The sequence below is a fragment of the Coloeus monedula genome, assembly GCF_965178545.1.
Source record: "Coloeus monedula genome assembly, chromosome: 6".
In the NCBI taxonomy this organism is placed as follows: Eukaryota; Metazoa; Chordata; class Aves; order Passeriformes; family Corvidae; genus Coloeus; species Coloeus monedula.
Genome location: NC_138786.1, coordinates 23,451,342 through 23,477,343, shown reverse-complemented (window position 1 = coordinate 23,477,343; position 26,002 = coordinate 23,451,342). Strand labels below are relative to the sequence as shown.

General features: G+C 50.1%; 1 protein-coding gene across 1 annotated transcript in view; it reads left to right on the top strand.

The window, feature by feature from the left end:
• Nucleotides 1-899: 899 nt before the first annotated feature.
• The window catches only part of ALX4 (ALX homeobox 4), a gene marked incomplete at both ends in the record, with an annotated part of 38,399 nt that continues 13,296 nt past the window's right edge, over nt 900-26,002 (top strand). Inside the window, one exon of the mRNA XM_082283261.1 lies at nt 900-1,296. Coding sequence (XP_082139387.1) covers nt 900-1,296 — 397 coding nt within the window. The remainder of the gene's footprint in view (nt 1,297-26,002) is intronic.

Here is a 26,002-nt window from a genome sequence, read left to right as displayed (position 1 = left end):
TAGAGGTAAATAAATAATAACCATCATAAACGTGTGGCGAGATCCGACGGAGAGCTCGCCCGGCTCTGTGCGGGGCGACTCCGACACCGCCGTGTCACGGTAGGGAAAGGGCTCACGGCATTGCTGGGAGAGCTGTCGGCCCTGAAGGGGTTAACGGGAGGGGGGAGGCTTAAAGGCAGATAGCTGCGGGGAAAATCCGTATTGCCTTTAATAGAGAGGAGAGGGTCGCAGAGGCGAGGGTCCCCACAGCTGGGGCAGGGAGCAGAGGAGAGAGCCGCAGTGAACAGAGCGTGTCACGACCATTAAATCGTCCCCGGCGCTTCCGCCGGCGCGGATCCCGCACTCATCCCTTCGTGGCGTTTATGTCATCTGCTTGATTTTCTGGTTTTTAATCATAAAAATTTCGGGGCTGGTTTGTTTTTCTGGTTTGGCTTATTTTTTTTTTTTTTAAACACAAAAGATATGACCTCCACCCTCCCTCTGCTTCCACACACCCCCATACACACACACTCACACACACCCCTTCCTGGGCCCCCTCCCCTCCACTGTCATCATCTACATATTAATTGGGGGAGAGGTCTCCCTCTCTCTCTCTTTTTTTTTCCCTATGTGGTGGGGGGGAAAGTGCAGAGAAGAGCCTCTTTAGAGTGTAGTTTGGAGAGAGACATGGAGGGCAAGCGTATGTGAGAGTAGGGAGGGAGGGAAAGAAAAAGACCACTTTTACTGTGCGAGAACTTAAGGGGGTTTGGAGATCTGGTCAGCTTTCACGAACATCTGAATCCTCTTAGAGCTCCCCGGCCCAGCTGTGAGTGTGTGTCTATGCGAGAGGGAGAGAAAAAGAGTGGTTCCTGGTGCCCCTCCAAGCGCATTAAGGACACTCGGGCCTTTTAATTTTAGGAATGAATGCTGATACTTGTGTTTCTTATTGTGATCCGGCTGCCATGGATTCCTACTACAACGCAGCCTCCCAGGACACAGAAGGCTCCTCGCCTTTTAGGGCATTTCAAGCAAGTGACAAGTTCAGCCCTACTTTCCTGGCCAGCAAAGGACAAGGCTTTGGTGACAGCAGCACTAAGTGCCGGAGCCGCTACAGCCAGCAGGAATGTCAGTCCCTGGATGGCAGCGTGCAGGCTCCCGGCTCTGCCGGGGCTCCGGCCTCCTTTAACAAATACCCTCCGCAGCAGCAGCCGCCGCACCTCTACATGCAGCGAGGCCCCTGCAAAACCCCCCCGGACAGCAACATCAAGCTGCAGGAGAGTAGCGGCCACAACGGAGCCCTGCAGGTCTCCTGTTACGGTGAGTCCTTGGCGTGCGGCGGGGAAGCATTGGAGGCGAAAGCGGAGAGAGACTCCCGGGCCTGGGAAGGGCCTCCCGGGAACGTGGGGGGTGGCTGCCTGGCAGGACAAACCCTACCGGGCTCAAGGAGACCTTGCCCGGCTCCGGCGCGCAGCCCCCTCTCGCCGCAGCGGGGGCCGCCGTGCCCCACGAATTTCTTCATTCTCAGCCGGGTCTGGAGCCCGCGATGCCCGCGGGAAGCCGCCTTCCCTCGTGTCCCGCTTAGCGGTGATCTTAATCGTAATTTCGGAATGTGGGCGATGCGCTCCCGCAAAGCGTTAGCTCTTGAGCAGTGCGGGGAGCTCCGCGGAAACCGCGACAGAAACAGAAATAGCGGAGCGCCGGGCTGTGCGATGTACTCTCCCCGGGGACGGTTTTCCACAGAAAGAATTTCTGGAAAATTTCACCGAAACCATCACTTTTCGCGGTAACGACCTCTCCTGTCTCTCACTCACTCCCCTAATTGCCACTCCCCTAATTGATTTCTGCCCGGCTGCAGATAACCCCCTCGCATCCCCTCCGCGGGTCATTAGCGGCAATTAAGACACTCCCTCGTGCTGGCGCTCGACAGTACAGCAGGGAACGGGGGCGCTTCTCATGTCGTTTCCGAGCGTGGCTTTAAAAGGCTTCTTCGGGAGGTTTCCGCTGTATCGTGGTGGTTAGGGAGAAGCAAACCAAACAAACAAATACCGCCCCCCCCCAAAAAAAAAAAAAACAAGCAGTAAAATTCAACAACGAAACAAATAAACCCCCCTAATCAGTCTTCCCAAGAAGAGAAAGTGGAAATGTAAGCTCTTCCTTTCCCTCCCGGTGATCTCTGCGTGGGCCGAGGGGCTGCCCCGGCCTAGATTCAGCGCGTCGCCGCTGACGGGGTTTCATCCTCGACGTGTCAGTCCCAAAGGTAGGGAAAGCTATAGGACCGTGTCTCGAGGGAGACCCTAAGACGGGCAGTGACTACGGACTGGGGGCACACGGGAGGTGGAAGAGGTCAGGCCAGCCATCCCACTTCTAGGTTCTCGTCGTCATTTGAGCACTCTTTGCCCTCTTCACCCTTTTCCCCCATTTTTAGACTTAAAAAGGGGTAGAGGCGCCTTACCTCTGCCCGTTTCCCAAACCCCGGCGTGCCAGGTCGCCTTCAGGCGCCGTCCGTCGCCCCCTGCTTGTAGCTGAGGTGTCCCTGGATCCAGGTCCACAGCCTCAGTTCCCCCACGCACAGGGGATTCCCCTTCACAGGCAAAGGACATTAAGTCCTCTCCATACAGACGCAGGCATAGCCAAGGTACGCTGCCCTCGGACGGGCTCCTGCCCCGACCCGCATGGGTCCTTCCTGTACCCTGTGGCACAACCATCCTCCCGCGAGTACCTCCTCACCGGGCCACGGAGTGGCATGAGGGCTCTCTTTGAGGGCTGCTTCCGTGCTTTTTCTGGCCCGAACTGGGGCTTTGACCCTCTCCTATGCTCCCTCTCTTCCCCCGCCCTTTCTCCGTGGGCGGACAACCCCCACCAGCCTCAGGCCCGCTCCTCATCCGCGCAGGCCTCTGGGGCCAGCCCGGGCTCCACGAGAAAGGACGCGGTGGGACAGGGGAGCCCCGAGGGGTTGTGGTCCGTGCGGGAGGTAACCGGTCCCCACTTCCTTCGGCAATGGGATCGCAGGGCAGCCCCCCGTGCCTTTCCCGGCTGCTCTGACATCCTCTCTCTGTTAACCCACTCTCTTGTTTTTGTAGGTTGCAAAGCCCAGGGCGCCGGCATAGCCTGTGATGACACATTACAACCCCCCAGTAGAATCACACGAGTTTATTGCTCTCCTAATACGGCCGGGGTTCCCCTGATTTATTTTCAAGAGGGGCTCGGGGTTCTCCGTCAGTGGGAGCCCCGCGGCGGCGGCGGGTGGCCCGGCCCGGGGCCCGGCCCGGCCCAGACCGCGCTCGTTGTGAGCCCCTTGTGATGTGGCTGGGGACGGTGGGCTGTAATGAGAGACACATGGTTCGGCAATGATAATTAATAGCAATAGTGATAATAATAGTGCTTAACGGTTGAAGAGAGAGACTCGCTAATAACAGACAGATCGGGGTTTCACGGAGCGATTGCAACATCCGTAGGCGCCTCTCCGCCTTTTCCCAAACCGCGAGACCACCGCGCCGGGCGCAGGAGTTGTGCCCCGGCAACGCCGCGACGAGCTAAAGGGACGGGGAAACCTCCGAGCCGGAGTAGATCCCCTCGTCACGGGTGAGCGCGGGGGAAGAGAAACCCCGTCCTCGTTCTCTGCAGCGGGCACAAGCGCGGTCAGCCAGGGCGCACACGGCACCCGAGGCAGGTGAGGAGAGCTGCCCGGAAAGGTTTGCTCGGGAAGCCGGGGACAGGCCGCTGTCCCACCGCCTCCCGCCGAGACCCCGCCGCGGCTTCGGTGCTGGTCCTGCCGTGCGCGTTGTGCAGAGGTGAAGGAGCGCGGCAGGGACCGCTGGCTCCGCGCGTCCCCTGTTGTCCGGGCCTGAGCAGGATGCTGGAGTGGTGGGAAGCCGGGACCGTAAACCCCTCAATTTAAAAAACAACAAAACCCCAAAAGAAGAGGAAAAAACCCTCAACCAAGCAAAACACAAACCGAGGCCAACCAGCAGGCAGGCTCTCCTGCCGATGGATACTCAGGCGGCCGGCTTCCCTCGCTCCCGTAGCGACGGCGGGTCCATCGCCCGGCCTGGCCCCCGCCCGGCCCGGTACCCCCTCGGGGGGGTGCTGCTCCCCGCACGGTGTCCCCGTAGCCCTCGCCTCCGCCTTTTCCCTGGTCGCTGTGGAGGTCCCGGACGAGCCCGGAGCGGAGCTGCCGGGCGCTGCGGCGGGGGCCGGGCCGGCGGGGCACGGCAGGCATGGCACACACTCCGCGAGCCGCAGGGACAGGGTGTCCCCTCCTTTTTTTAGCTGTTTAATTCCATTTTATTTCTTTAATAAACACGTCTTTTTGTGTTATAAAAAGCCAGAGCCTGCCATCTATTGCTCTCGGCTTCTATTTCTAGATCTAAGACCTTCTACTGCATTGTATGGATAAATATAGGCCAGGGAGAGCTGCGGCCGTAAATACACGGAGGACACGGACGGCAATCGTCGGAGCGCTTCCAGCCCGGCTTCTGGCAGGGACAGCGGCACTGGGCGGCCTTGGCTCTCGACCGGGCTCCCCGCGGCCCCCTCGCAGCGGCGGCTGCCGGCCTGGCCCTATGGGGTTCCCGGCAGGGCTCCTCCTGCGCCTACCCGGAGCCCGCTGCCCCTGCGCTGAGACCGGCCGGCAGCCTCGCACGGCTTCCTCCGAGAATAGGGGCACGGGTTATTCCGCAAACCGGCACGGGCAGTGAAAGCCGAATTCTTAAATAACAGTCATAGAATCATAGAATCATCACGGGTGGAAGAGACCTTCAAGATCATCCAGTCCTCAGAACAGGTCATATATCTTGGCTTAGGAGGGGGAAAGGCTTTCGAATGATTTATGTGCTGTAGTAATCTGACTTGCTATTTCTACTGCTCGGAGCTGAAGTAAGTTATATTTCTTGAAACATGTGTATTCACATACCCCTATACACACAGAAATGTATACGTATATTGCAGTCTAGAAATACCGGCTGGAACAAAATCCTTTGGGGAGTGAAGGCGAATGTGATGGGGATATTTGCTCAAAGGAAACAGGAGAAAGGAAACGGCTTTCTCTAGCAGAGGAAATTCTTTAAGTACCGCGTTATGCAAATAACGACCATTTCTTTTATTTAGCTATCAAATAAAAAGTGCGACCGTAAGTGGGGTATTACTAGAAATACAGAAAGTCACCGCTGTAGGAATCGGAGGCTCGCTGCGTGCTTTTTAAATTGACACTTTTAATGGATTTCTTCTCCTCCTCCTTCCCTGATGTAATGTAAGCTGCAGGCACGGCAGGAACGAGCTCGCTGGCGGTCCCTCTCCGCCTCCCGCGAGAGACCGCTCTCTGCCAGGCGCTCGGGGCTCCCCGCGGCGCCGCGCAGAGCCCCCGCCGACGCTCAAGGGCTCTGCGGAGTTCGCCGTGCGCCGGGGAGGGCCGGCGGCGTCTGCCCCCTTCCTCCGGCTTCGGCCGCAGCCCCGTGCCCGGAGCGGAACGGGGTAACGGGGGCCGTGTGTTCGCCTTGGGACTCCCTCAGGGCTCCCCCCACCTCGGCCGTCCGGCTAAGGATCTCCGCAGGAATGGCTCTGCCAGGAGCGGGATGGCGGTCCCTGCCCCTCGCCCGCCGAGAACCCGGGGGGCAGAGGACTTTGGGAGGGGTGTCCCGAGCTGCGGCGGCCCTTCGGTCCTGCCTTCCCTTCGCTCTCCCCGCGGCCCCGGCTCCTGCCCGGGCTCCTTCGCCGCGGCTAGGAGCGCAGGCGGGGAGGCAGGCGGGGTGCGCGGGCTCCCCCCGCACCTCTCTCCGCCGGGGTGGGGAGATGCTGCTGCCCTGATCCCCAAGGGGGGCAACAGGGGAGTATAAAGGGGACAAGTGCGCGGGAGGCAGGCGCGAGTGGGGAAGGGGACAAGGGGGGACGTGATCCAAGCTGGCGTCGGGGAGAAGGAGCCGGCAAGCGAAGCCAGGAGGGCGGGGAGGCGAGGCGAGCTTCGGGGAGCTGGGCGGCAGAGCCGGCCCTTCCCTCCCGCTGATGTGGGACCGGCCGCCCGGCGAGGCTCGGCCGCCGGCTCCCGGCGTGCTGCTGACGCCGCCCTGGCAATAGCCCTCTCTTTTCCACAATAGGGCCACCAGATCTGCCATTCAAGGGTTCCGGCACCCTCCCAGGGAGGGGAGGGAGCTCTCGCCAGGAGTTTGGCTAAACCTCTGTTTGAACAGACACTCGGAGGTGCGGGATCTCCTCCGCGGAAACCTGCGGGATTTCCTCAGGGAGCCAGACGCGAAGGTAGGGCTCACGTTCCTTATCGCTAGGGCCGCGCAGGTTTATTCGCGGTTCTTTCCAAAAGGTGTTTTGCGCTTCTCTTGAATTGGGCGGTAGATCTGGCTGGAGGCTTTTATAGGATTCCTGACCCGAGCTGTTTATAACACTCATGTGTCAAAGGACCGGGAGACTCCCTCCCCCTTGTATCCCTGCCGCTCCCTCCTTGCAGTAAGATTTCTTTTCGCACTAGAGCTGTTTATTTTCGACTTGTCCGCTGCTGATTGGGATTAACTCCGCTTTAGCCCTACACTTCAGCAGCGCACGCCTGTAAACCCAGCAGGACGTTACCAGCAACAAGAAGGTGCGGAAAGAGAGAGAAAGAGTCTTAAAACTTTTACTAGTCTTAATTGTTTTGAAAGCAACACAGAGCGAAGCAGACGAGAAAAATACTGATGGAAAGAGAGATTTGGAGATGCTTGTTTGAGTACGTTTTTTTCCTAAGGGTTTGGTGTAGGAGTCCTATTAACAATATATGCTGATGCCAGATAGCACAAATGAGCTGTGTGTGTGTTATCTGGAGCTGCAGGCTGTTTATTTTGTGCAGCCTTTTGAGTGTACATTCAGTGTGGTTGCATGACTAACTGGCTGGAGTGATTCACTGGCTGCTTTATGGGTGACTGCTCAAAACAAGTTGTGAATCAAAAGAGATTTCTTTGGCTGTGGTTTCTAACCTCCCAAGTTAAAGGCACCCACGGTTTAAGGGGAGCTAATGTGCAGACTTCAATCCCTCAGATCGTGAAGATTTATTAGCTCTCCGAGCCCTGCGTTCAAAGCCATGATGAGTTTCCCTTGTAAGAGGGAGGTGGTGTCTGAGAGGCTCGGAGCCAAGGTCTGCTGCTAAAGGACAGCTCCAGACCTGTCCATTTGGTCTCCCTAGTTCCTGGCCCTTTAGCCAGTTTTGCTCCCTGGGGTCCTTAAGATGCTTTATTATTTGTTCAGGGCATTTTTGTAGCTGTAGCAATTCTCAGGTTAAAAGTGTGAATGTGTCTCGGGGAAGTAAGGGACTTTTATTCTCATTTTACAGTTGGAAAAACTGACACTTGGAACACCTGAGTGGCTTGTGCAAGGTGAAGCTGTGGCCACTCAGTGGCATCAGTGTGACCTTCGCAGGGCCGTGGCTCCGGCAAAAGGAGGCACTCAGCCAGCTAGAGAAGGAATCACTGCTAGAGTCAGAAACTCACAGAGTAGAGGTCCCGTGTGTGATTTTGTAGGGGCTTTTACTTAGGTTTCTTGACAGTCATGTCCTTATTCTGTGCAAGAAGCCGTAAGCAATTGGTGTGTTCTCATATGCTCTGGTCTCTCAGCATGTAAAATAGGCTCAGCCTGCCAATCCACGTTAATGGTCTAATCTGTAAAAAGCAACTCATTAATGTAGGCAGCCTATATTGGCTAACACAAGATATGAGTTGTGCTTTTCAGAAAATGCTGAGCAATCCCTGCCCCAAAGTCATATGTTTCTGAGGTACTCCTCCTACATATCTGAAAAAAAAATCCCATCTCAATTGTTAATCATGTCGGAAAGCACAGGTCTAATATCTTTATGTAGATACATTTTCAAAAGGAAAAGAGAGAGAGTTCTGGATTAGGAGAACCCTAAATGGTAATGCAGCTGATATAGAACCCCTGTGACTTGAGAAACATTTACTAAGAGATGGATGGGAATATTTCTTATTAATAAAATGTCAGAGCAATGTATCATAGTTACATGTGTCTCAGCAGCCTCAACTTGTAAAGGAAAGTTCATAAGTAAAGGAGGAGAGCTGCTTACATATATTAAATAAATGACCTCCACTTTATTTCTGTGTAAGTTCAGATGATTCAGTATTATACATACTGGTGAATCTGCTTGGCCACATTTTTCACTAGTGCTTGCAAATCATCTTCATATTTTGACTGTCACATAAGTAGACACAATGTGAAAGAGCAATTGTGATCACCATGATAATTCTAAGGTCATTTTTTGGTCAAAGAGAGGAATCAGCGAGAAGCAGGGGAAATGGATGGAGAGAGGAAGGAGCAGACATGAAAGATGAGAGGCAGGGGGAGAAGAAGAGGAGATATTTTGGATGAGTAATAAGCAGGGACAGACTCAGCATTATTATGGAAGGTGGTGTGCAACTGATTTTACAAACTATCTGGGTATGAATGCACCAGTATCAAATTCTTTATATCTGCCTTGAGAATAGCTGTGATTCAGCATTTAGTAGCTGCTGTCTTCAGGTCCCAGCAGGATTTAGTCATGACAAGCTGGTATGTCATGAGCTGTGGTCTCTCATCTGCACTGATTGAAGATCGTTGCGTTACCCAGCTCAACTTTAAATATATATTTAAGTCTATTTGTACCTGATTTTATTTTTATGAAGATGCAGTTTAAGTGTTTATCTTTTTACATTTAATCTGCTTACTGGAAACAGATGGTTGAATCAGTATTATTTCTAAATATATTCTTTATTAGCAAGGACTGTGTTCATTAGCTGTAAGGAAGTGGGTAAGCTGGTGGTGGAGCCTGAAAGGTAACCTGGTTTACTCACCAACAGACATGCTGTATGCTGAGCCTGGGTGCAAACCCTGTGGGGCTTATGAAGATAACAGCCACCTTAATTCAGTGGAAGTCTGAAAACCCTACAAAACCAAAGGGCAGGAAGACAACAGCATCAAGGCCCATCAGAGAAATGCTATCAATGGGGAATGAGGAAACTGAGGAAGAGAACAAATGTGTTGGGCAGACTGGTGTCTGGGGGAATAAAATAAACTTGTGAGGTCTCAGTATAACTTCTATCTGATTGCTGTTGTTCCCCATCTGGGCTCTGTGTGCAAGCACTGCTGCCTAAAAGAAATATCTCGTGTTGCATCAGTTCCTCCCTGTAGTGGAAGCAGTCCCCTTGGGACTTTGGATATTGACTGACTGCTTCACTTGGGAGTTGTAACATCGTTTTTGGGGTAGGATGCTGTTTCCAAAAAGGGAAATGGGGAACTGTATTCATTCTTTTGATGCAAGAGAGATCAGATAACGAAAGTGCTTGCAGATATCTAATCTATTCAGGAGCAGTGGGAAGTGAAAGAAATTCACACCAGAACTAAATCAAAAGAAACCAAAGTTGTATGGTATGCACACAGAAAGAGTGCAATACTGAGAATTTTCCCAGAAAGGGTCAAAAACAATCAGAGAATGACTCTGTTCTGGGAGAGTGCTCAGAGAGATCTGAAGGCCCATCTGCAAGACTATGACTCTGAGAGGTGTTGAGGAATGGGTGTGACACAGGCTAGAAGTTGTTTCACAAAACAGGGGAAAGAGGAAAATATTGCTCAGCCCAAAACTAAATACGGGACCTGTGCCACAGCAAGGTTTCTGAAAGAAAAGAGAAACATTTCAAAAATTACACCAAAGGCTCACTGGGATACCAGCCTGCTGGGCATGGAGCTAGTCCCAGGCTGTTGAGTGTGCCAGGTGGGGATGGGTCACCTATGAGACTGGCCCTTTCCAGTGTGTGTGCACAAGACCACGGCATCAGGCTTTTCCTGCTCCAGAGATGTCACACAAGAAATACCGCATGGGAGGCTGATGCATGTCCATTCCCACTGTGCAACTGGCTGGAAAGAGGATCTGGGCAGAGCTTCATTCTGCAGAGCTTGTTCCCAGAGGAGAGCCTGAGGCCAAACAGTGGGGCAGGGTATGCACTAGAGCCTGGACCGCAGTGCTGATCTACAGTTCAAGAAGCTGCAAGACCTTCTGGAGCACCATGCGGCTCTTTTCCAGCCTTCCCTGGGATGGTGCATGCCCAGACCTCTTCCTGGAGTAGAGTCAGGAGCACAGCTGTGGCAAGGACCCATAGCTGAGAGCTGAGAAGCACTGTGCTAGAGACATAACCTGGCTTATCAAGATTTGGTCTGAACCTTCGTAAGCAGATTGGAGCCAGATATCACTCTGAGCTAGACAGGACACAGCCAAATGCTAGAAGGCAAGAGGAAGAAGAGCCTACCTAAATTGGCAGAGGACCTGCAGACATTTTATGCTCCTCACATCTCCAGTGAGGACTTCCAAGACAAATAGCCGATGGACCAATTGCTAGACAGTTAGTCAGGTTGTGCAGAAGGCCAGAAACATCCATGGAGCTGTGGGATTTATGGCAGAGCTTAAATACTGCATTTCATCTCTTGAACAGAAGTTGGAAAGCTGCTACTGGAAGAGAGGGAAGCTGGCTGCTTTGTATAGGTCCTGTGCTACAGAAATGAGTATTTCCATCCAGTTCATACCACTCCAAGCTATTAGAAAAAGGGACTTAGGAAGGATAGAAAGCAATGGGGTATTGGCTACAACATCAAACATGAGTGCAGCGACTAAGTTAACTGCTCTGTTGGGGAGGGGAAATATCCACAGAGAGGGTTGTTATAAATATATGGCTGGTCAGGACAGAGCCTCATTAAAATCTACTGAAAGGCCCAAAGTCAGCTCAGGAAACAGGGGGACCTGGAGCTGCGCATGCAAAGTTGGGTGATGCTGGTTTTGAGTTAGAGTTGAAGCTGTAATAAGGCTTATTTGTGCCCAGACTTGGATATTAAGTTGGTGTCCAGAGAACCTGCTGTTCCCTTGTAGCCTTTAATTAGTTTGGTTTTGTGGCTGGTTGTCCTGGAAATCCCCTTTTCCTCAGCCTTGGTGGTGAAAATTGGAGTTCTTCGTTGAACATCCTATTTTTCTCCATTTGTCAGCAGACCCCCTGAGACAGTGGGCAATGGGAATAGCCAAGTAGCAGGAGAGGGATTTATCACCTGTGTAATTTACAGGCATCACAGGTGCTCATTCAGGTACTGCAGTTGGTCATGGAAACCAGAGAGGGAGATGATGGCACAGTCCAAAATGTAGCCCTCACCCTTGCATGGGTCTGACGGAAGGCAGGGACTGAGGAAAATATTCTTGCTGGCAAAAAATGCATGCGGGAGAACGGACTGCTGGGATCCAGGAAATGGCTCAGCATAGCCAAGGTAGGGGATGAACTAACACTCAGCATATACATCACTGCAGATATGACCTGGTCAGTCAGCACCAGGGCTTTCAGCCTGCAGTGTTTTCCTTCCAAAACCTGGCTCATATGAAAGAAAGAGGTTTGGGCAATCCGTTTGTGGCGCCTGCCTCTGTGGGCAGGCCCTGAGCTGTCTCTTTGAGCTTCTACACAGTTTTTGGACTTCATCAGTCGTCCTGGTTAGAAAAGAAGGCCAGCAAGAGCTTTGCTGTGTAGTATATTAACCAGAGGGTGCTTGTGTCTTACCATTACTAGATAATATCTGGGATGTGCCTTACTAGGTTCATTTTGGTTTCCACAGTGAATATCTGGAGGTGAAAACGGCTTTCGTGTTAGCACAAGTCCATAAAATACTGTAGTGTGGGTCTCCCATCCTCTGTGTACAGCAGCCCTCCCTCGAGATACCAAGACAGCAGGTACTACATGGGCAGCCACCCAGTCCCTGTGGTACAGCTGGGGATGTCCTGGTGTGTGCTGAGCCCTTCAACAGGAACCAATGATGTTTTATGATGGTGCTGTCATGAGCTCCAGGCTGTCAATCTAAACTGAACCCAGAGCAAGGTGAACTGCTGAAGAGAGGCATAAAATGCAGCCTGGGCAAACTCAGCCAGGAGCAAAGGGACAGTGCTTCCTCAATGTCAGGGAAGGGAGCACAGAACTGTCAGCCTGTCTGGCCTTGCAGGGCACTGATCCTGCTCCTGCTCAGCTGCAGACTTGCCAGGATTACAAAAGCTCCACACGCCCCTTGTGAGAAGAGAAAGCTACCCCGACAGTGCAAGGAGAGCAGCCAGGCATTTTCAGGGCTGAAGCAGTTTCCATTGAACACAGCTGGGGGTGCCTGTGGGGTCGGAACAGCACTGACACAAGAGCAGTCACCAAAGACTTGTTCTGCCAGTGCCTTGTTCAAAGGCCTATTTTTGGGCAGATACCTCCCTCAGCAGGGCAGCAAGAAAAAACTGAGACTGCATCCTTTTTTACCTCCTTCTTCCACAGTGTGCAGGAATGAAAACTCTCCTATTTCATCCATAGATGTAAGTTTGCAAGAGCAGAGTTCATGGAACTAAGAGGGAGAGTTCCTCAGAAAGACTCCTGGTGTCAAACAAGGAGTGATTAAAATAAAAAAATCCCTTGTTTGGCAACCTTGTCTGCTTTTTGACTCTTTTCAGACTAGCAAGGAAAAAGCCCTCCGGTTGTGGTGGGAAAGCTTGGAATTTAAAGATGAAATGTACAGGAAACGGGAAAACAAAACAACGTGTGACACGCACTCATGACAGCTCATTATCACAAAAACACTCAAAAAAGAGGTTCTGATGTTTTGCTATGATGTCTTGAAGTTGTAAAGTCTTTACTCAAGCCATGAGAGAGCTGGTTTTGAGGAAAATGCTGACAGATGATGGAGAGTTACTACAATGAAGTGTGATGCTTTTCTTGCATGTGTTGTATTTCTGAAGTGGGTCCCCAAAGATGGGGACAAACCCTACTGGGCAGTGTCTCCTGGGGGCCTTACTGCGATTCATTGCTGTTGGTGTTGTTGGGCCTTTGCCTGAGACAGAATCTGCCAGACAATATTTGTTGGTAGCTATGGATTTCTTTAGAAAATGACCTGAAGTTTACCCAAAAAGGAACCAAGACGCTGTGATAGCAACCAAGCTTCTAAGGGATGAATTTTTCACCATATTTGGGGACCAAGACACAAAGAACATGCAACAAGGCAGAGGCTTTGATGCCAAAATATTTCAACAGGTTTGTCAGATGCTGGTAAAGGCCATAGGAGGTATCTAGCATCCTAAAGATGGTAGGAAGGAGAAGCTTGGCTGGTGCTGAGAGGAGGCATTGAGGCAACTGCATGCCACCTGGCCTGAGATAACTCCATTTACACTCCCTGGTCTCCCTGTGCTGCTCCTCAAGGCCTGGGTACCTGCCCTGTGTCAGCATCTGACAGACCTTAGTGTGTCTTGCACAGCACCAAAACCCTGTGAGTGGGCATCTGAATCAGCCCCCAGATACTTCACAAGAGAGTGACAAAAGGACCAGGACTGGTCCAGCCCTTTGTCTGTTCTGTTGGGTTTAATGACTTTCAGTGTAAAGGGAAAGCACTGTCTGAGCCCAGTTCTCCTTGTCAGACATTAGCCAGGAAACATAGCACAGTCCTTGGGAGAAATTCATAAATCTGGACTGTGTAAGTCTGGCCTATCTGGACACAGCAAAAATCACGTGAAACAGCCTAGGTTTTTCTAGAGAAAATCTGCTGCAAACATTGCCTGAGGCAATGAATGTTCTCTGATGTAGGCTTTTGTGTGGGAACCTGGCTGACTGCACATCCTAAAGAGATGGAGATCTTAGGAGCCTGCAGCAGATAAACCGTGGTCTGTAGCAGTGACCACATACATGCATTAACACATAAGAGGCCAGTGGGTCCTGGCCAAGGAGAAGTTATGAGGGTAACTGAGTGGGTCCTGAAAGCCAAGAATACAGCTAAGGATGTCGAGTCTGGTAGAAATTAGTTCCCCACTGGGGAAATGCAGGGAATGGCCTCATTTAGCCCACAGATTTTATTAAAACCAAAAACTTTGCTGAGAACTCCTCCTCAGGAGTTCAAAAGAAAAGGGAGCAGCAGCTGAAAGCCTGCGGTGGCATCCCAGTGGGAGCAAAGTCAATCCAAGCTCTATGAAAATGTCCCAATAGGAAAATGCAATATGAGTATGTAAATAGCTACATCGGTTGCTCTGGCACTTCCTCCCTGTATGCCTGGCATGAGGTAGATCCATGGGTCTGGTTTCTTCTGGAAGGAGGCTGAGCAGGACATGTTTTTGCAGGGTTATGCCCAACAGTGGTACACAAAGCAGTTCCCTTTGGTTCAGTCCTGTGCCAGAAGTATTACCACAGTGGTGTGAGCATGGGCACTGAAGACTGCCCAAAGCATATCCCAGAGCATGCCTGGCCCAGGTGGCAGGGGAAAGCATGGGACCTGGCAGTATGACAGTGATGGCACTGTAGCACCAAGGTTGGGGTGACCTGCTCCTCGTCCTGTTGTGTCCTGCCCAAAGGGATATTAAGGCAGAACACCCCTTTTCCAGGCAGGCAGTTCTGCTCCGCAGAACGGCCCCAGCTTCCTCCTGGGGCAAGAACCATTAAATATAAAGATGGTACACTGGCTTCCAGACTGTCCCTGGCTGGTAATAATCTATGAAGCTTCTTACTGTAGCATCCAAACATCACAGTCCATCAGGTGACAGGAGACAAAGTAATCTTTTATTTTGTGTTTATGTCAGATCATGTCCTTGACAAAGTTACAAACACATTATGTAGTCCACCCCATACCACAGTTTGAAGTAAATTGGAGAGTGTGCTATCCCTGTTTATAGCCTCAGCTTCACCAGCTGTAGAAGGTGTCAGTGGGAAGAACAACGTGGTTTAAGCCAGTTTAGGAAGTCACATCTTTGCTTTGGAAAACAGAGGACATAAGCAGCAAATACTCAGAGGGTCCCTGATTCCAGGCAAGTCTCTTGTTACCAGCAGGCACAGACCAGGGCTGCGCTCCCTTCTTTGGGATAGAGAGTTTCCTCTAGCACTAAAACCTTGACTCTAAATCCCTGGCTCTTGGAAGCTACATACTCATAACTGTGTTCACTGAAGGAGTTTTGGAGTTTGGAGTCCCATTATTTATATCTGACTATATATTTTCTCCTGAGAGCCCTATAAACAAAATGAATTGCAGAAGAAATCGCACATTCCCACACAGGCATGTTTGACTCTCATGGAGTCTGAAAAACCATGACCCAAATGTACTGTGAGATAGTAAATCTGAGAAGGCAGTGTGTGGGAAGCTTAGTCTGAGATGAGAGGGACAGAGAAAGCAACCCACTGCAGTCCCCAGCATCCTTCCCTACAAGTACTCTGAGCCTGGGAGCTGGAAATGCTTTGGGGAAGCAGAGGCCAGCTGATGGCTAGTGGCCCCACTAATTCCAGGAGCCCTCAGACATTGGAAACTGAAGTGTTTATCTGTTCTTCCTAAATTTCAACCCTTGCAGACAGGCTTGTTTCTGAAGAGAACAGCAAGACAGCTGGTGAAAAGGGGTCTTGCTTGCTCTCATCTAGGAAAGTCTGAAAGAGCACATACCTTTCCAGCTGGTGCTTTCCATGTGTATTGATTCCAGCCCATGTTTTCTGATTGTGCATTTTATTCTCCTCTCTAGGCCATCCTGCCTGCAGTCACTCTTTCCACCTGCTTTTAAGGCCTCCTGTTGCTTCCCACCCTGCTGAAAAAGGCATCTTTTAAGCACCGAAGCTCTGCTTGTGGCACTGGCATCATGATGTCTCTAGGCAGAGACTTTCTGAGTTGTGGTCTGTGTCAGCACACAGCCACCCTTATGGAGATCAGGTATCCCCAAAACAAGGGCTCCCCTAAGGAAGTATTTTGGGAGACAGGGAGCAGCAGGGATGAGTGCCCCATGCGTTTTATTTGCAAATTGTGAGCAAGGTATGATTTTTTGAGGTCTGTCTGGGACAGGATTGTTGTTGGGATGATGTTAGTGAGTAATCTTTGGTCAGCAGATTGTGTGTGTGTGAACTGGTGCAAGGAGCAGGCAGCTGAAAGGGTATCTGTGGTGGTGAGTGGAAGGTAGGTACACGGCAGACACAAATGATGAGTCTTTGTTCCCTGATTGGATGAGCACCTCTGGCAAAAGCAGGTTTCTGGGACAAATATTCCTTTTTGCAAGTTCCTAAAGATGATTTCTGTAAATGTTTGTTAATGTTTACTTGACATTTGTAGTCACTCATGTCAATATGATCCTGTCCTGCCTGGAATGTTAACTGGAAGCAAACAAAAAAGTAGGCATGAACTCAGCTGATGTGGATACAGTTTTTAATTTAGGCTGATTTTCATGGTCATTATCTTTCACATAATCATCCAGTTCGGTTTAGAACTAGTGGTGCTCCAGGAGTTCCTCTCCTTCCAAGAGTCATGATTTTTTTGTTTTCTGTTGGGAAAATGTGTTACCAGAGTCACTGCTGTTTGCGTCTACTGCCTGACACTTCATACCACAATCCTGCATCCAGTTTCTTCTAACTTAATCAAAAGTTAACAATCTTGCCTAAAAGCTCCCACAGCAGTTGTTTGCCTCTGGCTGTTTTTATAATACTTTAAAAAAAGTTCTTCTGAATCAATTAAGCTGTTTCCAAGAATGTAACTAAAACTAAGCACATTTTTATTTTCTCCATGTCAGGAAAAAAATCTGATGATGACTTTTTTCATAAGTTCTGCTGCACTGTGCTGTGGAGAAAGATCATCAGATTTACAGTGGAGCTGAGTTTTGGGTAGGAAATGTGCTTTGTGCCTTACGTCTGAAAGATTATCCAACAACTAGCCATAAGGAGTTGTGGTTTGTACTGTCTCAGTAGTGACACCTTTGATTTTCACACCTAAAGACACTGCAGATTTCTCATGTTGTGGGAGTCTTTCCAGCCAGGTCTGAACCTACTCTTATTGCAGTGGCCATTTACCCCAGTAATTGGCCCAGACTTGCTTGGATCCAGGCAAAGAAGGGGAGCAAAGGATGGGATAAGGATAAGGAATTTTGATGAGGCACAAACTTGTCCTAAAGACTGAGGAGTGTTTTGGATTGAACGGGGGCTTATATCTACTTGGCCAAGATACAAAGGCATTGCATGATTCAGGCACCTGAGGGGCACAGCTGAGGCCAACAGGACCTTCACCTCCAGGCTGCAAGAGCATTAGACAACACTAAGTACTTTTTAAAACTCAGGCTTTGAGAGAGTGTCTGTGTGTGCCTGGTGGCTCTGTCTCCCTTTGCCATCCACACAACATGAGAAATAGCAGTGCCTCACCTCACCGGGCTCGCTGTGACTCAGGCATCTCCGCGCGACCCTCCGGCACAGCCCAGTGGATGCCGTAGGAAGCCCAGAGGACACTGCTGAATAGGGTGTGCATGCCATGCAGTAAATAATGATCACCTTCAAACACTGGATGATGACGAGAAAATGGAGAACTGTTCACCCACAGACAGGCATGCAGTGTATGTGATCCAAAGACCCAGAAAGCAAGAAGTATTTAGGAAGAAAAAGTAAGAGGAATGGCACAAAAGCCCTTAAGAGAGTACTCTCGCTGCTCATCCTCTTAGGTCCAGTAGACATGTTTGGTCCTGGCATTGTGTTTAACTGTGGTGCCATGCAGCCAGGGACCATTCCAGCTGGCAGAGGCACCACACAGTGTAACCATCTGCAGCCACAACAGCACCAGGGGCAACAACTTCTCCCTAGTCCCGGGGTGGCTTTATAAAGGAATTTGGTGGTGCAGGTGATGGTCAGAGATCCACACCTTGGCCTGGTTTGGTCACCACCAAGTTCAGTGAGTGGCCAGATTCCAGTAACTTTGGCCATCAGGGTCAAGTGGCTGGAGAGCATGTGCAGGATGGGCAGACACTGTGGGAATGCGGCTCACCAGGCACAAAGTCTGGGAAAAGAAGTGAAACATAGAGGTGGAAGAGAAAGTAAAGATCAAATACTCTTGGCTCATGCAAACTTCTGGGATTTTTGGGGTTTTGGTATTTTGTTTCATTTTTTTCCCCCTGGTGACAATTATATGTGTTGCAAGGTGAAGTAGTTCTCAAGAGAAACTAAATCCCTTTCTCTGACCTGGGAGTGCATAGCACTCTGAATTACTTGACAAGCACAGTTTACCCTTTGAGCAATTCATGACTCCCCTTTCACAAGTAAGAGCACACTTTTGTGCATGTTTTCCTTGCTCAGTACTAGCTAATGGATTTTTCTTTTCCCTTAATAACTGTCATTTGACCTGCATCTTGGGTTCAATCCCCATATGGGCTATTCACTTCAGACTTGGACTCAGTGATCCTTGAGTTTCCAACTCAGAATAATCTATGAATCTGTGAATCTTGCTATTCTCAGATCAAAATTAAAAATGTGAGTTGCTGATTGAGAATACTATTTGTTGTTTATTTACTAGAGGAATATTAGGCACATTTATTCCATTTCCTCTGAGTGCCTCATTATCAATCAACCTTTGCCTCACTGCTTCTGTAAATCATTTTCATCCCTTTCCTTTGGGAACCATGTGTTTGGGCTCTTGCACAAGTGTCTCATGAGAGTAATTGGCCAAGTCATGCAGTATCATTTTAACTCCTTGATGAGTTGGCAAAACCTCATTAAAGGGAGATTATTGAACAACACATAAGTACTTTTTGGATGAGGAAAGCATTGCACTTAAACCGTGATGCAAGTGGGGTTTCCCAGTATTTTATGAAGCACAGTGGCTGGCATCAGCTATTGGGATCATTCAAAAGATTTGGATTATCCAGACCTGGCTCCCATAGTCAACATATACCCTCTCTCTTTTGGGATATGAAGGATATGGAGCTAAAGCTCCAGAGGTGACCTAAGTTGTATATATGTTTCAGAGCTGATGACAAATGAGGGAGAGTTTCAACCACTCCTTCCCTACTCCTTACAGCCCCAGCAGAAAAAAAGGTGAGGCACATGAGCATAGCACTCACAACTCATGGTGGTCTCCCATGGGAGGCTGCAGCAGAGTTGGCTGCTCATGGCAAATAGTTGTGGTGGACATAGACCCAGAGCCAGGCTGAGGCAGGGGAGAATTGTTTGGTGCAGAGGCTGGAGGGAACCTACAGAGGCCAGGGGTTTATTAAACTTCAGTTTGACTGGAGCTGAAATACGTGCCTCTAGAGCAGGGCAGCAGGGGTTCACGGAGTCCTTTCTGTAGACATTTTATGACAGTCTTTGGGGATACATATGAGAAAACTGGGGCATTCTGAGTAATTAAAAAAAATATTTGTTTAGACTGTGTCAGGGTCAGCTGGAGTTTCCAAGCAAGCCAGTCTTAGCTGGATTTTTTTGTCTTTGCCCTTTCTCCACAGCTACAGTGTAGATACGTTGTGGTTCACGGCCAGGCCATGCAGTGCAGCCATGTCCCCTCAACACCTCAGAACAGCTCTTGAGATCAGAGAGACCTTGAGGTCACTGTGTACCTCCTGCACTGCATGTGGGCTCTTGGAGACCAGGGATGAGAGTCCCTGGCTACCAGGGATTGCTGCTGCCACCCTCAGACCCTGTCAGGAGTCTGGGCTTCCCCATCCCCATTGACATCAGCCCCTGAGGGGCTGCAGCATTGTCCCCACCTCATGAAGAGGATGTAAAGGTCAGGGGAAACAACCTGCTGCTCTCAGGTTTGCTGTTGGTTATTGTGTCTTCCTTCTCGGCTGGCAAGATCCCAGTTTGGTTGTGCTGCTTCTTGCTTCAGTTAGGGATTTTACTGCCCTGTTACTATCTGCCAGTAAAAGTTGATGCCAGTCTGCTTCCCAGCCCTGGTGACTGTGAATTAGTGGGTTTGGTAGCCAGAAACCTAATTTCTTTCTGGAATGCTTCTAAAAGCCTAGTGCTTGTAGGAATTTTCCCAGACCTGGCCGGCCTTGAGTTTTGCAATGTGCAGTTGGAATGGAAATAAATTATAGATGTTCTTCCAAGAACAGGCAGGTTTGGGGAAGGCTGAAGGTTTTTCTTCCCTCGTCTGGGCCTTTCTTTACTAATCAGCTGTATAAAACTGAAGAAAACCAGAACTACTTTGCTAAGAAATCTTGCCCAAACTTTGTCTCAATGTTTAAACTCAACCCTTTCTGTGGTTCAGCGAGCTTCAGCCAATTTTGGTTGTTTTCTGATTTTACTCCAGCTTTCCATCACTCCTGCTTTCCAATTTCCAAGTGTACAGGTGGCACCCAAATCCCCCTGAGGTGTGCTGTACTTGGGTCCCAATGGGGCTGCCACAGCATCTCATCCAGACTCAAGAGTCCCCAGGTCTTCTCCGTGGGGGTACCTGAGGGCCCAGACTGGAAAGCACAAGGAGCAGCATGGGAGCGGTGTTGGTAGGATTTGTTTGGGCTTGCCTGGCTGCCCATCTGAAGCACATAACACTGCACTTTAGCAGAAGGGTAGTCCAGGGACACACACATGCTGCAGTGCCTCGCTGGACTAGGGCCGCAGGCTGGCTGCTCCAGCTGGGCAGAGCCTGCTCGGACACCGCCCTGGCCAAGGCCCGCAAGCCATCGAAGTTCATCTGTCATTAATTTGAACCAGGACTCCATAATGCAGATGCAGCTGAGCTCTTGCCCAGCTCATTGCAAAATGGCCCTAATCTCCCTCCTCCTGCCCCCTTCTCAGCTGGCAATTTCAGGTTGCAGGTCCAGCCCTGCTACCAGCAGCACAGAACAGGCAACTAGAAATCACCTCTGGGAGGCAGCTGAACTTCAGCAATGCATTGCTGTCTCTGCTGCAGAGAGGTTGCTTTTGCAAAGCAGACTGACAGAAGAACGCAGAGAGAGGCAGACAGACCAACCAAGCAAATGATGTGAACAGCGTCCAGGCAGGCACTGACCCACAGGATGGGGTGAATCACTCTGCAAGCTGGCAGCAGGGAATTAAACTGTGCCATAGCCAGACATCAGAGCAAGGATCAACTCCCTTCAGGCAGCTTTGTCTCACCAGCAGGAAGAGTCCCCCACTCCCTTCTTAACTAGATGGCTGATTTACACCTTCTGTCACAGGTGATGGCTGGCAGTGCCTTGCTTGGTGTATGCTTAGCATGGAAGGCAACACACACACTGAGACCCAGAGGGCTGCACCACTGCCTCGTGCCTCCCTCTCACCCTGACAGAGCAGAGGTCCTGCTCACCCAGCACCCAGCCTGGGGTAGAAACTGTAGGGGAAACATCCAGGGCATGTTGTGGGGAAGAGAGAGGCACTGACTGGCTGCAGGGGAAACCTCTGGAGGAGATAACAGCTTGCAGAGAAGAGCCCCCTTTTCTCTTGCAGTGCTCAGGTGAGGGATCTCTTTAGATCCTTGCAGTGGCCAAGCAGCACGGGTGAGGTTAAGATGAATACATAAATCTGCATCTGATGGGACCATTTACGCTCTTCCTTTCAGAGTGAGAGCTTATCCCTAAGCCCTGCATCAGCCTCATCTGTCACTCACATCTGAGCAGCCCTCAGTGCTACCACAGGCACTGAGTGGCACTGCCTGCTGTCAGCCCCATAGCTCCCCAGCACTTACCTTTCCTTGCTCCAGGTGCAGAGCCTGACTTCACAAGACCGCAGCACAGGGAGTGGGGTTGAATCCTGGCTACTTTAAATGCTACTGTCACTAACTGAGCTGGAGGTAGCATCTAAGCAGGGGAGGAGCAACCTTGCTGGATCTAGATTTTTCTAAAACACACCAGTGGGATAACTGAACAATCCCAGAGTAAGATAGACAAGGTGGATTGGGCAGGAAAACTCAGCTCAGACAGGAGCAGAACAGAGTTCCCACTTTGGGACAGAGCATCAAGGTGTGCAAAACCCCACAGTGTCTGTCTGTGGAGAACAAAAGTCTTCAGCAAACAGCACTGGGGGCCTGTCTGTTCTACCTTTCACTTGCCCAGGGATCTGTGGACTCTTGGACTGAAATCCCAATAAACTGTTAGCTCGTGTGCAGGTATGAGTCTATGACTGAGATGACACCATTCAATACTTTGTCCAATACCAGTGATGCTGATTTTTTTTTCTTAATGATATAACATATTTTGTCTATTCAGCATTGAGCCAAGCCTTCAGAGCAGTTAGGTGCTCACATTTGGTTCTGAGGAGCTTGGGAAAAACCAAGATCCTCAGGCGATCACTGCCACAGCAAGGCAATGCGGGACTGCTTGGGAGGGAGGAGACTACTTATCCAAAAGGTATCAAAACCGGAGCCAAGAGGAAACTGAAAGCCCTGTCAAGTCCCCTTCCCATCCTTGCCTTCCTCGTCCATCTTCCTTAGCTGGTACACATCGGGGGCATATCAATTCAGAGGTTCTAGATGGCTTTTGTTTCATATGCACTGTTTTAGCAGACACACAAGTAGGACAGAGCAGAAACTCACAATTTTTCCTAGCTGTTTATGACATGCCTCCCATCTTGTCTGTCATACTTTCAAACTTTGCACATAGCCTGGCATGCTGCAAACCTGTAGCTGATCACCCCCAGCCCTGTGCCCGGGGACGCCTGCGTGGGATCCAATGAGGCTCTGATGCCACTGAGGTGGCCGTCACTTCCCTCTGCTGCCACTTAAAAAGTCATCTTGTGGCTGGTCGTGGCATATCCCCAAGGCACTCTGTCACCCCCTACAACACTGAAGACCTTCAGGTGTCAGAGGGGACAAAACCATGTCACTGGGAAATTAATGGACTAATCAGAGAGAACTGAGATGCCCACCTCCAGAATACTGGCATAAGCAATAATCTCCCTTCACAATCAATAGTGAGGAAGCCATGGTATGCAATGGAGCAGTTTGATTTTCTCTCCATGGACACAATGGCAGTACATTTTCTTGCTCGTTCTCTTTCCTTATATCATGGTCTGGGAGCCAGAAAGTCAACTGCAATTGCAGCAGGTTGCTAGAAGCATTTTTGTGCCTTCAAAATTTGCTAGTCAGCACTTTCCTGCTTTTCAGATGAATGGGCCACATGAAAAAGGACTTGGGGAATGAGCTGTGCCTTTTTCCCTAGCCACAGCTTCTATGCCGAGTTTTCAGAATTGATTTGTTTATGTAAAAGCCAGTTTTGTTAGCGTCCTTTAAAAAACATGAAAGAGGAGCAAGCAGCACATGTTGCACTTGTACAGACAATGCTGAGCTCTCCCCAAGTAGCCACAGGGTGTGTGAATCTAGCTAATCAGGCAATAAAGCAACACATGCCCTCAAAAACAGATGTTTGTATCAGGGGAAAAAAGCTAGATCAGAATAAAAGTAAGAGGAACAGCAATTTTCCCAAATAAATAGTGCATATTCCCCAGGCTTGCTGTGATGTAAACTTCTCAGCAGCACTAGAGTTAATGTTTATGAAGCTGTCTGTCCCCAAACTCATACAGTGATTTACTCCAGGAGAACTAGCCAGCCTGGAACAAGAGGGCTTAAGTGCAGCCAGGGCTGAGGTGAATTTGACTCCCACTGAAATGTCTCCCAGGCACACAGCGGAGGTAGAGCCAGTGACTCAAGTTATACACTGGCTTCAGGGCCACCAAAAGCATGCCTATAGACCCACTGTGTGACACCCTTGGCATCGTCCCCAGACTGCTTTCCAGGAGCAGAAGGAGTTTTTCAGACCTTTCTGCTCCAGGCCTGTTCCTGGTGTATGCTCTGATCAGAAAAACAAGTCTCTTCCCAAAGAGGGGGCCCTAGGTGTGGTCAGGAGGAGCACAGTAGAACGAAACACTCCTTTCCTCCTTTCATTTCTCTACAAGTAGACTTTTCTGTAGGACTTTGCTCTGTCTGTAATTAGCTCCCCAAGGTGATCGGGTATTTCACAGCTATTTCTACATTGAGTTTCACCATGAGTAGCCACTCAGTGTGTGCCCCCTGCTCTGTAGAGCCTCAGGAGGCTGCAGGTAGCAGAGCAGCAGTGCCAGCAGCTTTGACAAGCTCAGCAGAGATGGATGGTGTCCATGCAGACAAGAACATCCATGCAGTGATCTCCAGAGCACTATGGGAAGTCAGAAATGCTGTACCATGAGCAGAGGAACAGCACAGACCATATTCAGCCTTTCTTCAGGTTCTGCACAATCAACCAAATGAGGTCCCTGGCTGGGAGGGATGGGCAGGCCATGTACTCATCCTTATCCAGAGTTGAAATGGAGATGCTCCAGCCAGTTTCTGCTTAGCAGCAAAGGGTAACTGCAGCTTCCAGAATGAAGCCAATGGTTTGTGTCCTGTGTAGAATTCTACCACCTGCATTTAAGAGATGAATGCTGCCCAGTTTTACACCTCAGTTAGGCCCAAGAGTGAAAGTATGATTAAGCATCTGATCATTGCTAATAAAATCACTGATGCCACATACAACTAAAAAAGTGTTAAAATCTTCTCTACATGTGCAGACTGCAAGAGCGCAGACTCCCTGAACAGAAACAAACCTAAATATTTGGGTCTTTTTATGTCTAAAATCCAGTCACTTTGTTTTTTCTAATAGAACCCAAAATGTGGATGGTTTTTAAATAATAGCCTTGTGCTGAATTCTAGACTTTAATGACAGATAGGAGGCAGAAGACTGAACAGACAGCTTAGAAACAAGTATAATGATTTCTGCATGTGTTAAGGCAAGATCACAAGAGTCGGATAAGGTTCCTATGGCTGGCAAAGTCCTTGAGGTGTGCTGGCTGGGCTGTGGTGCAAATCTGCCTTGGTAAGAAGTGTAAAAATACACTGCCTGAATCCTATCTAGGCAAAATTTTAACACTGGTATTTAAGCAAGAGTTGAAAGAATAACATTAAGGGCTTTTTTTTAAAAAGCATCATTGCTATGAAGAGTCAGACCACACCTGTGCAGGCAGGGAGAGGCAGCAGGAAGTAGCCAGCATTGTAGGCCATAGAATTTGGGTGTAGGCAGGGGGGAACACTGCTGTGCCCACACTTGGACAGGAAGGCAGTAGGCCCCTATGTCATTTAGTGTGGGAGCAGAGGGGCAGCCTGGTGCAGCCCCATGCCACCCATGCCATGCTCTTTGAACATGGGCTGTCCACAGACAGCCAGCCTCTGTGAGCTGCCACAAGCCAGTAGGTGTTCCAGGCTATTCCTGAAGCATCTCAGGACTGGGGTAGCATCAGCTCTTCGCTGAGGCTGTAATAGCTTGGACAAGTTGTTGCCGGAGCAGTACATTAGCAGGGCCAAGATCCAGCAGGCTTCTTTGCCTGGAGCCCAGGGGAAACTCTCCTGTGCTGGCTGTGTCCCTGGGTTGTGTTGGCCCTGTAGCTGTCATGCAGCCTTATGGGCTGTGGGGCTGCCATCACGGCATCTGTGTGAGGGAGCCTATCGTGCAGGAGCTGTGGCTTGTCATGCATGTGCTGTGCAAAGCAGACCCACCACTTCAAGTTGGGCCCAAAGCTGTGTGTTGGAAATGTCCCACTCGCCATTGCCCTGTGGATGCACTAAGCGGATTTCGCTCTAAATTAAATTCCATGGATAAGATTGTATGCTGTGAAGATTTTACTTTAGCCTCCCAAAATAGCACACCTGAGAAACAAAACAGATACAGGTTGTGGATCCAAGCATTCTGACAGCACGATAAAGATGACTGTTCCCTCCAGGAGCTTGTCAGCAGAGCAGCGCAATGCCCGGCTGTCTCAGCGCCTTACCTCATGGTCACATGTGGTCTTGTGTCTCCTGCACCCCCTTTCTCCTCCGTGGGGTTCCCAGGACAGATGTGGGGAGATTTGAAAGGCACATCCCCTGCAGAAGAAGTGAGAATGCAGGCATCCCTCTTGCCCAAAAGGAGCTGCAAGATGCTTGGGGCTCACATGCCCAGTTATCCTGGACTGTCCCTGCCCCTTGGCAGCTGACACAGGATGACTCAGGGAAGGTCTTGGGAGTGCTGATGGCCTAGCAGGCAGCCAAGGCACCATGAGAGCAGGGTATAATTGTGGGAAGCCAGAAAATATCCTCCTTCTACTGCTACGAGGGCAAGAATGGATTGGCAAGCAGTGGAGGAGGCACCAAACGGTCCTGTTGGGCTTGTAAGGGTGCAGTGGTGCTCACATTAACTCCTTGTCATGGAGATCTTCACAATATGTAACTCAAGGTCTCTCTAGGTTTGATTAGAAACAGACACCCCACTGAAACTTTGAGGCCATCTCCAGTTACAGGAAGTCTGGGCATATCCATATGC